Source organism: Rhinolophus ferrumequinum, chromosome 6 (assembly GCF_004115265.2).
Source record: "Rhinolophus ferrumequinum isolate MPI-CBG mRhiFer1 chromosome 6, mRhiFer1_v1.p, whole genome shotgun sequence".
Taxonomy (NCBI): Eukaryota; Metazoa; Chordata; class Mammalia; order Chiroptera; family Rhinolophidae; genus Rhinolophus; species Rhinolophus ferrumequinum.
In genome coordinates this window covers 21070271-21083628 of record NC_046289.1, presented here as the reverse complement: position 1 = coordinate 21083628, position 13358 = coordinate 21070271, and the positions used below count along the sequence as shown (strand labels likewise).

Below are 13358 nucleotides of genomic sequence, written 5' to 3'. Positions count from 1 at the left end.
TCAGAAACCAGATCACCCGCTTAACAGGGTGCTGGTGCATTTCCAACCAGTAAAAAATACTTGTAACATATTCTAGGTTTCTGACATTCCTTTAACCACTCATTTGTTGTCCATTCTGCAGTTTTCATAATTTTTAAAATTGTATTTGTGTTTTAATGTATTGTCCCCATTCCACAGACATACACAAACTCATATATGTCATGCATACATCAATGATCCCTCTTCTCATACCTTCCTATCTGGAAATAAGAAAGGAAGGAAGGAACTTAGTGTTTATTGATCACCTACTATGTCTATAGCCTCATGCTACCGTGTTTCCTTGAAAATAAGACCTAGCCAGACAATCAACTCTAATGCGTCTTCTGGAGCAAAAATTAATATAAGACCCAGTATCATATTATATTATATTATATTATATTATATTATATTATATTATATTATTATATTATATTATGTTATATTATACCCGGTTTTATATTACAGTAAAATAAGACCAGGTCTTATATTAATTTTTGCTCCAAAAGACACAATAAAGCTGATTGTCCGGCTAGGTCTTATTTTTGGGGAAACAAGGTAGCATCTTCCCATACATGATCTCATTTAATCCTCTCTCCAAACTTGGAAAGAGGCTATTATTTTCTCTACTTTACAAATGAGGAAATAGAAGCTGAAATAGGTAAGAAATTTGCTTAAAGTTTCACATACAAGAACTAGGATTCAAACTCAGTCTTTTTTTTTAAAAGCCTTATTAAAGCACATATTTTTTTCAGTAAGACCTTCTCCCCCAACATTTGGTAAGAGATGAAGATTATTTTGCTCATTACCCACCTTCTAATTTATTTTCACTGATTTTTACAAATATATCTTTCAAAAATTAAAGACCATCTGCACTTAAGCATTGGATTGTTAAATTGAAAAAGAAATCTAAAAAAAAAAAATGTTAGCACTTGCAAGTATCTTAAAAATAAATGTTTGCCATGTGACCCTGCAATATGAATATTGTAAAAATGTGTTGATATAGCTTTGGGGGTTTTTGGATATTTTTGCATATGGAAAAACTGAGTGCTATATCAGGAGCTGAGCATGGGGTCCTGAAATGGCTCTGGAAGAACCCTGGTCCCCCGTCTTGTTTGAAGCGCCAAGCTCTGTGGAAATTCTCTAGACTAGCCTGTCTCACAATCGGCGCTCCATCAAAGTTTTTGAAATGGAATGCAATATTTTCTTGCCACGTGCCCTAATCTTCCTCTCCTGTCCTTTCTCCCTGTCGCCCTTCTTCCCACAGGTCTTTCCCTGGAGTCCTGGGAAGCAGGTTATGGGCAGGACTGCCTCTGGCCCACACCATGAAGCCTGAGTCTGCTTCCGCTCTGCCTGGGGCCCTGCTCTGCCTGAGCACGAAGCTTCCGGCTGCCCCTGCCCCCGCAGCCCCCTGCTACTAGGAGCTGGAACTTCAGGACTGGTCCTTGGCCTGTTTCTACCTTTCACCTGGCTCAGCTCACTGCTTACTCCTCCTTCATCACGGCACCCTTTACTCCAGCTTTCTCCCGGCTTCCCTGGCTGGGGTGTTTTGGGGTTCGTAGGGAGGAGTGCACTGCTGAAGGCTTCCACCCTCAGTGTACATTTTCGTCCTTGAATCAAGGCCTCTGGATCCACATGGATAGCTGAGATCTTTTCTTGGAGAAAGACACTTTGCCCCTCACTCCAGGCCCTCACTTTCCCCACCTGACTTTCCACCTCTCCTGCTGCCCTGTCTTTTCCCTCTTCCTCTTTAGTGAATTTCTTCCTCGTGTGCCCACCTGGGGCTGCCTTGTTCACTCTTCTCCTTCCTCCTCTCTTGATATTTGTGCGTGTGCCTTCTTCCTCTTGTGTGCTCTCTGTCCCCCCACCCGTCTCCTCTTCCTCGCTCCCTTCTCTGTGAAGAGGGGCCATCCCCCCAAGGGCTGTTCCCTGGCTGCTCCTCCCGCTCTGTCCCCGTAGCCACAATGAGCTTCCCCGTGCACTCCATGTTCTTCACGCTGAAGGTGAGTGTCCTGCTGGGGTCCCTGCTGGGGCTCTGCCTGGGCCTCGAGTTCATGGGCCTCCCCAACCAGTGGGCCCGCTACCTCCGCTGGGATGCCAGCACGCGCAGTGACCTGAGTTTCCAGTTCAAGACCAATGTCTCCACGGGCCTGCTCCTCTACCTGGACGATGGTGGTGTCTGCGACTTCCTGTGCCTCTCCCTGGTGGATGGCCGCATGCAGCTCCGCCTCAGCATGGACTGCGCTGAGGCCACCGTGCTGTCCAACAAACAGGTGGATGACAGCAGCTGGCACTTCCTCATGGTGAGCCGTGACCAGCTACGTACGGTGCTGGTGTTGGATGGTGAGGGTCAGGCTGGGGAGCTGCAGCCCCAGCGGCCCTACATGGATGTGGTCAGTGACTTGTTCCTGGGCGGAGTCCCTGCAGACATCCGGCCTTCTGCCCTGACCCTCGAGGGAGTCCAGGCCATGCCCGGCTTCAAGGGATTAATCCTAGATCTCAAGTATGGCAACTCAGAGCCTCGGCTTCTGGGAAGCCAGGGTGTCCAGTTGGATGCTGAGGGAGCCTGTGGTGAGCGTCCCTGCGAAAATGGTGGGATCTGCTTTCTCCTGGATGGCCACCCCACCTGTGACTGTTCGACCACTGGCTATGGTGGCAAGCTCTGCTCAGAAGGTAAGGCCTTCTTCCCTATTCCTCTATTGGTAGAGACACTCCCTGTGGGTAGGGTGAAGGCCAAGACCCCTGATAGAAACCAGCTCTAACACTGAAGCGAATCTTTAGCTGCATGTTAGATAATTGGGTTCTTTTCCCAAGGAGGTGATACACATCTTTTGCTTGCTCTCCATGGAAAATACATCAGATCTCAGCAGAAAGAGAATCTTGGCTACTCAGCCAAGGGCTCCTTACTCAAACGTTTGGCTGTATTCAAAGGACTGGATGAGTAGACTGCAGAATCTGTGCCCAGCTCAGCTTGTTCCACCACAGCACAGATGAGCAGGATCAACACAGGGCAAGAAATCAGATAGAAATGGTCCAAGTGGTTGTCTCTGTCCCTACCCAGCCCTTGAGAATCGGACCCTTGGGGATGCGTGGGAAACTCCCATTACTTCCTCCTTATAATCCCCAATGTAAAGAACAAATGCCTGTGTGAAGAAGAACTAGGGTGGGTGAACTGCTGGTCCATGCTCAGCCCTGCTGTAAAACCAGCTCTTCAGCTGTTTAGCCCAGTCTGTCCCGTTATGGGCAGCCTTGGAGCTCACTGGGCAGTGAGGAGATCTCCTGAGCTCCCTCTAGAGAGCAGTTAGGTCCCTCACGGGTCACTGAGAGTTTGTTGTTACCTTGAAATGAGTTGAAACTTGCTTGTTTGTGTTTAATCCATTCTTGGTTATGAACACACAGCATAATCTTTTGGGAGGCATCTGGAGGGTGGGTGAGGCATCTGGGGATGGGCTTTCTCACCCCCTCGTGGTAGCACTAGGATTTTTCACATGAATTTCCTCTTTTCTGTCCAGTCCTCTCCATGTATGAGAACGGTGCAGAAAGGCACAGAGGCTGACAGGAGCCTCTGAGAAAGCTGGCAATACTCAGCATAGCCTTGGAGAAACTCCCAAGTTCAACTACAACTTCCCAGGGAGGTGGAGGAAGGGACTCATGCTCAAGGGCTTAGGCTGCCCTCACGTTATTCACCAAATTCTGACTGTGGGACTAGAGCTGAGAGAAGTGGCCCAGACTTTACTTAAAATCCAGATTCCTGGACTCTTGGACTCACTCACTAAAGGCCTGGATTTCAGTAGGAAGAACCATTGAAGTGACCGAGTGTGTCAGAACTGGCCATATGGGTACACGGGATACAGAAGAGGCAAGGACGTTACGTTTCCCACCCCTTCTTTTTGAGTGAAGCCCTGGATTCTTCTAGAGATGTCTCTTTTGCCATCTCATGCTGGTCTCTTCAGGGAGGTGGTGGGATGGTGTAGAGCAGAGCAGTGATTTTCAACCTTGGCTGCACATTAGAGTCACCTGGTGGAGTTTAAAAATTCTCAGGCCACACCACAGACCAATTCATTCAGAAGTGTGTGGGGGGTGGGGTAGGGGTGGGGGTGGGAGGGATCCAAGCATCTGTATATTTTTGAGGCTCCCTAGGTGATTCTTTGTGCAGCTAAGATTGAGAACGAACAGGTGGTGGGAGGTCGGGTAGGTGGGGCCAGGTAAATGTCTTAGCACTGATTCTAGGATCTCTTCGTTCGAGTGAGGTCCCACTGCCTTGATATTTGTAATGAAAAATAGTGTATGCGGGTACTCCTCAAACTGTTCCAGAACAGCCTAACCACAAAGCAAGTTGCAGTTGATAAGAACTTTCACTACTAGTAACTATTAAAAATTTGTTTTTCTTTTAAAAATCAAAACCAAGCTTATTTCCCAGATGATACATGCTGGAGACTAGGACAGTTTTGGGGTCTTGTCGCAGGCCTCTGTGTAGGTCATGTATGGGCTATTGCAGGAGCGCTCCCTGGGTCTCTGCAGCTTCTTTCCTCTCCTGGGTTGGCCATTGTTTCTACCTTCCTGTGGATGGGCTGCAGGAGAGGCAGATGCAAGAGGTGCGTCATCCTTTTCTGGCTTCTGTTCCCCCCACACGCACACTGAACCCATTGGAAAAAGGGGTGGGGAAGAGGGGCGGAGGCAAACTAACCCATGGGGCCACTTTGGGAATGTGGTTACTTCTCACAAGCAGGTGCCTCCTGGAGCTGACTGCTGTTTCAAAGCTTGGCTTTGGAGAAAGTTCTGCCTGAAGACGCTGACGTGATGACTTGTTTTTCATTCGCGCAAAGGATCTGTTCAGTTCTCAGAACTTGTATTGAAAGCTGGCATTCTTCCTTTCTAGGGACCAGGGTGTTTGCAAGTGTGTTGTTAACTTGCTGATTATCCCTGATTGCATTTTTTGTGTTTAAAAAGAACTCATTTCCTCTGGGCAGGTCTGGATCAGCATTTTTTCTGCAGGAAGAATCTCTATACTGTATATGTATACAATTTGTCTTCCCTCTCTTTTTTGTTTGTTTTGTTTTATGTGTATGTACATGAGTGTGTGTGTGTGTGTATGTGTGTGTGTGAGAGAGAGAGAGAGAGAGAGAGAGAGAGAGAGTCTGTGTGTGCGTGTAAGTTCTCCAGTGGAATTTTTTGGAAGAGATTAAAGACAATTTTTTAATAGTTGTATACAATATGTATATTTTAATAATAGTTTTTTCTACAGGGTGCAGATCATCTCGTGGCTATGGACTGATACTCTCATCTGTAGAAGGCAAACATGCAGCATAGCTCATTTATTATCCTGATATTAGTAAATTAATAAATAAATAGAGTAAATCTGTAGGAAGAGGAACACTGGTTGGCTTGGCACAGAGCAGCGTAAAGGCTGAGGTGAGGGCGACTGGTGCGGGAAGTATCAGGATTTACTGCTGATAACTTTGAAGCCTGTTGATCCCAGTAATTATCATCAGGCCTAATCAATCACAAAAGTGCATCGCAGGCTTTTAGAAAATATCCGTTCTCTCCACACATAGTTAATTTTTAAAGCGGGAAAAACTCACCTGTAACATATTAAGGGGGGGAAAAATTACAGCAGCTGCTGAGTGTCCAGCAGATCTGCATAGAACAAGATATATAGCCTACACAAATGCCTACCCGTATTCCTAAAGATAATTTGGTGAAGCAGGTAGTGAGGATGCACGCATTCCCTCCCCCACCCCCTTTAAATTGCACAGGTCACAGAACTGAAACCAGGGGACTTACACCCGGCAGGCAGCTGGTCCTGGGTACCAGGCATCTGATTGTCCCAATTTGCAGGATGGGCTCTGCCATTTGATCGCGTGAGGGCTTGCATTTGGCAGGGAAGATCCGTTTTGTACTTCACGCTTTAGCAGTTCAAGAGCAGGAAGAGCTGAGAGGGCTCCTGCCGCTTCAGATGGATACGGTCAGGGCCTATTGGAGGCGCTCTCTGTGGTCCATTAGTTCCTAGCACGCTGGCAGCGTTGATGTTTTCTTGGTCTGTCTGACATTCTCGCCTTGGTGGCTCCAAAATGTCTCCATGCTGCACCCCAGGAAGAGTGCATACAGGGCCCATCTCTTTTATGTGCTTTGGGCTATTTTGATCCCCTGTTGGTTGTCTTCTCTGGGTGAGATGCAGAAGTCACCAGAGATACGTAGTTGCTGTGGGAGAGCTGGGCCTGGTGGTAAGAGGTACTGGACATAGTATGTTCTCTTTCGTGTGGTGAAAGGCTGTTAGCTCTGGCTGCCGACTGAACTCCACACGGCCTATATGGGAAGACTTCATTCCAAGACTCCCAACACAAGTAATGGCCACACTGAACATTCTGGAGGGAGAAGAGGTCCCAGATTTTTACTTCTAGGTGTTATGTTCATAAATAAAATGTTGCGATGCTTAACTTTAGACTTGTTCATGTTGACATTTCATCTTGCCTTTTCAGTAATGGTCTTGGAGGATAGAAGAAGTGCAGATAATTCAAAATGATTCTGAAATTATGTTATCTGGTTTGGAATTGAGTGACTGCACCATATTTACCTGGTTTTTGTTTAGCCCAGTCTGTCCCGTGATGGGCAGCCTTGAAGCTCACTGGGCAGTGAGGAGGTCTCCTGAGCTCCCTCTCGAGAGTGGTTCCCTCATGGGTCATTGAGAGTTTGTCATTACCTTGAAATGAGTTGAAACTTAATTGTTTATGTTTAATCCATTCTTGGTTATGAATGTGCATGTATTGAATTTCTCAATAATCTTACGGTCATGAAGAATTGACTTGCATCCAAGGTGTATAAATTTCAGTGCCAGTCTCCCTGAAGAGTTCACTGAGCATGACGTCAGCCTCTTGCAGGCGAGGTGGGGTCAGGGAAAGACAGAGAAGTCTTCACAGATTGAGCTCTACTCACAAATCTCATTACATAGGCCAACTATCTTTTCCTGCTGACGTGGGCGGGTGCACAGACTAGACGCTTCCTGTCTTGAATCTCAGCTGTAAAGGTTTCAGGTGTTGGGATCCTATAGTGAAGTATCGTGCTGGGTGTTGGTGACAGGGGCCAGAGCATTATTGCAAGCACGCTCTTGCTCGCCTGTGGTGCCCACTAGTCTCCCTTCCCCCGTCTCTTCTACTGTCTGAAACTGACAGCCTACTCAGGGTGCGTTGATTGACGGCTCAGCACCACTGTGTGGCCTTCGGATGCCTTCCTGAAGGTGAATTGCAAGGGGAAAAAAATTGAGAATTTTATTTTTATTGAGAATTTTGTGAGTTCCCCCCTACTCCCCAAAGCCAGAACTAGGACGGAATGGTATCCCAAGAGGAGGTGCTTACCCCTGAGCATTTACTGAGGGGTAAAGACACTGGATACTGTTCGTAGGTACCAGTGACCGCCCCAGCTGGATCCTTGTATTGTGGGCACTCGTGTAAAAACACAGTCTTTTCACCTCCCCTCCCCAATGCACACCCTGCCAGAATTGTAATGGGGCTTTGTTCCTAATCTGTATCAACCCTGAAAGGCCTGGGGGTGGGGGTGGGGGGCCTGGAGGGAAGTTGTGAGTAATCAGAGAGTAAAGGCTAACTCATTTCAGGATCCTTCTCTCTGGTTTGGAAACTAGCTCAGAAGCAAGGCCTTAAAACATACACAAAGGAGGACCGCTGCTTCTGCGACATGGTACCTCACGTATTCACGTATTCACCATTAGGTGGGACCAGCCCAGGCAGCAGGGGCTGTCACTAAACGGAGCCTGAATAGGGGTCTGATTGCTCCTTTTTCCTCCTCTCCTGATTACCAAGTGAGATTTCCTGGGTATGCTGTATGCTAAATGGTGGAGCAGCCGCCTGCCACTTGCTTCAATTATCCCTCTTTTAACTGCTGAGGGAAGAGCAATTTTTTTTACCCCCTCCCCCATAGCATCTCTGTCTCCGTTAAAGAAATGAGACCCGTCTTCCTTGTTCCCCCTTCAGTGGGGTGAGAGCAGCCTTTTCCCTTTGCAGAGCCTGCACACCAGCTGCAAAGAGGGTGGGCCTGGGGTAATGCTTCGGCCCAAATTCAGCAGGGTTGAGGGTCGGCAGGCATTTTGCCAGGAGCCTTGAGTGGCTCCTGAACTTGCATTTGCATTTGGTAATGAGACACCACAGGCCCAGCACTGGGGGCTAATTATCTTCAAGTCCCCTATCTCCTTTTGCAGGCTGCCCCAGAAAGATGGTTCCAGTTCCTGGGGCAGCTGCCCATCATCTGGGCCCTCTCCCTCCTTCACAGGACAGAAGAGGTGGGGTGTGGGCTCTGCTTGGGGGATGGGACCAAAGTGCCCTCCCTGATGACTCTTATTGCCCTGTAGCCATTGGTCCTGCAGTGCAGACCCAGAGCACTAGAGGCCCCAGAGAAGGAACTAGAGTGAGAGAGGCTTCGGGACAGGGCTCTGAAGGTCAGGTACCCTTCCTTGGACAAAAATAATAATGATGTCATTATTACCATTACTATTAGTAAACACCACCGTGTTCCTGACCTTCTAGGTGCTTTGTATGTTATCTAACCCTCACGACACCCCTGTGTCGTCGATATCATTAACCAGCCCCATTTTACAGAGGAGGAAACTGAGCGGCAGAGAAATTTGGAACTGGAACAAAATTTAGTATAGTTGTTAAGAGCATGGCTTTTGGAGTGGAAAAGATTTGTAGTGAAATCTGGGCTTGTCCACGTATGAGTCATGTATCTTTGGAGAAAGTTTTGGGAGCTTCAGTAACCTCATCAATAATAATAATAGTAACAATAATAATAGTAGCTAACAATCATGGAGGACTCATTCCGTGCCTGAACTGTCTTAACTGCATTGCCTGTATTAGCTCTTAGAACCCTCTCAACCACTCTTGACACGCTGTTGTTGTTATCATTTTGTAAGTAAGGAAGCCGAGGGACAAGAGGTTAAATAACTTGTCCAAGGTCACACAGCTAATAAGAAGCAATGCTGTGCTTTGCATCTAGGCAGCCTGGCCTCAGAGTCCACACTCTTAACCTCTGTGCTATCCTGCCTTGCAGCAAAGCAGGGATAAGGAGAAATCATACATTATGGCGTTATTGACAGCGTGAAGTGAGAGGAAACCTATACAATTATAAGCGTAGTCTCTGCAAAAGAACAAGTCCTGACTCTGGGCTGTTGAGCTCCGGATACGCATGAGACCAAACTGTGTGTCCATTTGGTTTCACAGGTTTGAAGCTTCTCTTCAAGTCCTCTCCACCTCCATTTTCCTTCGCCCCAGTTTGAGAGGTGACGGAGATCAAAGGAGGGGACTTCAGGAGGGTATGGACTCCAATTTCATTGTTGTTTGCTCTTGCCTAAGAGTATGGGGTCACTGACAGTGGTTGTGCCTGTTGGACTGTATTCGGGGCTCTTTGCCTGCATTCATGTGGTGTTCTGGCTCCCACAGCAACACGATGGGACAGGTAGGGTGAGCCTGACCAACCCCCCGAATAGGGGAGAAGCTCAGACCTGAGGTGCCTGTGAACTTGTCGTAGGTAGAGGGGGTGAGGGCAGGCTCCAATGCTGCTGTTGGACAGGTGTCTCTGGGACCCGAGAGCCCAGACCCCCACCATGGCATTTTATTTCTGCTCCTAGGCTCCCTTCATTAACACCAATGGCCTGTGTCTCCATGGTGAGATGGAACATTGCCTCCCTGGATCGTGTGATAAGCAAAATGTCAAATGCCTGGTGTAGGAGGTTATCAGCTAGGCCAGTCCCAAGAGCCTGGCTCTTCCCAGTCAGAGAGAAAGACAGAATATGAGAGACTGAGAGAGAATGAAATGAATGAACCCGAGTATTCGATTCTCATTCTCAAGACCCTGGTTTGAAATGAAGTGACTGTGATTAGACCCCTGGGTCTCCAGGCAGCTGGAGCACAGCTACCCCACACTGGAGCATCGCTGGACAGCATGACCCTTCAGACTTACCTTTGGTTTCCCAGGTGCCAGGGAGTGCCCAGCACCCCACCCAGGATTGGCGGTAAAAGATGGAGCTCTTGGATTACTCTCTTCGATTCCCTCTTGCTCTCCTGCTGCCGTCTGACTCTCTTCCCGAAAACAAAATCAAATTCCCTTTCTCTGTGTTTATTCTTCTCTTTTTCCTCGTGTATGTGTGTGTGTGTGTCTGGGGGGATTATTACAGAGGCGGATTTACCATGAAACTAAAACCTTTCGTATATCCTCACTTGCATTGGCCTCTTCCAAGGACCCATACCTAATTTTGTATTTGTAATTTTTTTCCTTAAGAATCCCCAATATCCTAAGCTTCCAGCCCCAGCTCTGTGGATCTGCCTCTGTTAAGAAGACATGTTGCTGTCTGGTGACAGCAATGTGGCTCTGGGGGTACGTGCGTTTCCCTGATGACTATGATCCTTCATCACAGACACATTTTCCTTCACCTCATCACCAACATGGAGGGAGAGCCATGGAGAGGGAGGACATAAGGCACATGCCGGTAGAAATATGATTTGGGAAGGCGTGGGGGCAGAGGAGACATCTAGGATATCCAGTGGCTAAAGAGAAGAAGTGTTTCGAAATGTTTGCAGTAGATTTTGAGGAGTGAGCGAGTGTTTGAACGGAGGGAACACCCCTGTCCACCTCCGGAGATTTTCCCAGCTGCAATTGGGATGTTTGGTTTGCCGTGGCTCACTGGGAGGCTGTGTTACAGGTGACAGCCTGTGGCTGGCAGCGGAGAGAGGAGCCGTGGCTCTGCAGGCCTGTCTCCGTGATCTATCTGGGAACTGACAGTGCCAGTGGGTTGTCATTACTGCTGTTGTTCTCCAGAAATTGATGTCTTTGGGTGACCTATTTAAAAGAAGTAAGGGGCTCCCTTTAAATGTGTCATTGTCTATCTCTGTTCTCAAACCTCCACTGATGTCCACAATGTTCCCAAATAATGTATTTTCCAAAGCTAAAAAAAAAAATGTTTTTAAACCCAGGTGCCAAACAGTACCAGCAGCTTTTAGAAACAAATTCATCTCATAGTCATCCAACCAAACCATCTAGCTCCGCTCTGATAAAACTGACTTTGCATGTGGTCCTAGAATGGTGAATATTTTCTGCTCTTTCTGGGGAAACTGGTCTGTAAGGGTAGGAAAGGGCCTAAAAAGAGATGAAAGAAAGTCAGGCACCTGAGCTGTAGGCAACGCGAAGCTCCTGATTTAAGCTGTGAAATGCATTTAGGATCCTTTTGGTATTACTGAGGCTTTTATTTAAAAATGCTATCATTGCAGCTAAGAACATGACTCTGGGAGCTATGCATCCGATCCTCTTCTGACATTTCTGTCTCTTGCCTGCCGGTTTGGTTCTCCCAAAGTGGTCCTGTTTGCCGCTGTGAAGTCCTTAGAGGACAGAATCTCAATAGGCCAGTGGTTTTGGCAGTGTTAGGGCTGGCTTCTCCACTCTAGCAGACGGTCCATTCCAGGCAATTCCATAACCTCTCCTCCAGGTATGACCGGCAATGTGCTGCCCACAGCCCCTGGAGAACAGAGAAAGTGCAGTGGGAGGGAGTGTAGCTTACTTATTGAATGAGTTGCTTTCAAATAAAAACAAGTGCCCCACTTGCTAGGAGAGATGAACAAGGCTGAAATCACTTATCTGTGATCCAAACAGTGGAAAAGGGCTGGCAAGGCTGGGAAGTCCGTGGGCATAGTCCTTTTCTTCCTCATTCTCTCAGGCTTCTTTCCTCTCCAGAAGGGGTCCTCTCTTGCATGGTTAGCCTTGGACGTATGAGGGAATGGGGGAAGAGTGGACTTGAAGTGTGTTAAGCCTCCTACCCATGGAATTCCTGAAAGACGAATCACCCCACATTGTATTTGCTTGATCTGGGTCAGGAAAGACAAGACTAGAGTTCAGGCTGAGGTGACATTCTGTGAACCCTTTCATAGTTTTTAGGAGACACACTAAAATTTGGGGGGACTCCTGTATACAGGAGAAATCTTCAGTGAGTGATCCCGTGACCCATGTAGAAGACAATGCGACATTCATATTGCCTCCTAGTCATGACTTTGCCCTGTGTAGTGTCCTAGAAACCAAGGCACATTGTGAAGAATCATGGGATAATAAGTTTGGAGGGGATTTTAAAGGTCACTGGGGCTAACTACTGATATCCCATCCTCTTCTTTACTGTATATTTGTTTCTCTCTCTACCCAGACACCCCCCTAGTCCACTGCAGTGACGAGAGCTCAGTGCTTTTCAAGGCAGTCTAATATATTTCTGATCACAGCTATCGGGGAGCTCTTCCTAAATCAGGCCAAAGTCAGCTTCTCAGTCACTTCCTCTCACTGGTCCTCATTCCACTGAAAGCAACCTGACCTTTGTGATGGGCCTTGTGGGTGAGGGGGATGGGCAGGTCATAACATCTCAGGATGATGTTTAGCAGGAAATAACCTCTGTGCCGAGATGCAATTCATAAAAGATTCTCTAATATGGCACTCGCAGTACACACACCACTGAGTTATTTAGAATTAACTACTTGTGATTAATCTTAAACAATGTGGGAGGGATTGATGTGGGAAGAGAGTCTGATGGAAGCAGGTGATTCATGCTCTAGTCATTCTGTTCCTGGGGAGTTTGCACTCTGAAAGATTCATGGTTAGCCCATCCCTGGCTCTATTATTTGTGCCTCATTTCATCCCCCGCTAAGGTGTCCATCTTCCTCCATACACAGCTAGCTTTCAGCATCTCTGAATTTCCAAGAAGCCTCCTAGAAATATCTACTGGCTTGGCAATACGTTGAGAAGTTCTAGAATGCTATGGAATAGAGGAAAATGGAATCGGATTGGACTTGCTTGACAAGCCCATCCTGGCAGCTAGGGTCAGACACCCCAACAGATATCAAGATTTTGATACAAAGCCTAATAGGATGCTCAAAATAAAAGGTAAGAGCAAGAGATGAAGCAGTACTGAGTGGCTGCTCCTGGAAACCAGCCTTGGAAGCATATGCCCTATCTGAGAATACTTCCTCCTCTGCCAGGTTGCCCTGGGGAACCCATGTATTTGGCACTCCTGGGGAGAAGTCTCCTAGGGAGAGGGATTAGGCAGGGCTATGTGATGTTGCTCTCACATTGTCATAGACTAGAAACCTGCCAAGCAAATTCCCTCCTGCACCCCAAAGGGGATAAAGCTAGTCTTGGCTCTCAGCCACCTCCCCATTGACAGTCACTTTACTGACACTGCAGCAAAGAAAGGGACCCCGTCTTATAATTTTGTGGTTTAAAATAGTTTACTTTTAAGAGCAAAGCCCACACTAATCATTTTGAGTGCAAGCATTGAAATGTACCCAGAATCACGGACTTCTACTCTG

At 47.3% G+C, this 13358-nt stretch overlaps 1 protein-coding gene across 4 annotated transcripts in view; it reads left to right on the top strand.

The window, feature by feature from the left end:
- Positions 1 to 1971: 1971 nt before the first annotated feature.
- NRXN3 (neurexin 3) overlaps positions 1972 to 13358 on the top strand; it is a 1454076-nt gene continuing 1442689 nt past the window's right edge. For all 4 annotated transcript variants that reach the window (XM_033107567.1, XM_033107569.1, XM_033107568.1 and 1 more), the window contains exon 1: positions 1972 to 2688. In XM_033107567.1, coding sequence (XP_032963458.1) covers positions 1980 to 2688 — 709 coding nt within the window. In that variant the 5' untranslated portion in view covers positions 1972 to 1979. The remainder of the gene's footprint in view (positions 2689 to 13358) is intronic.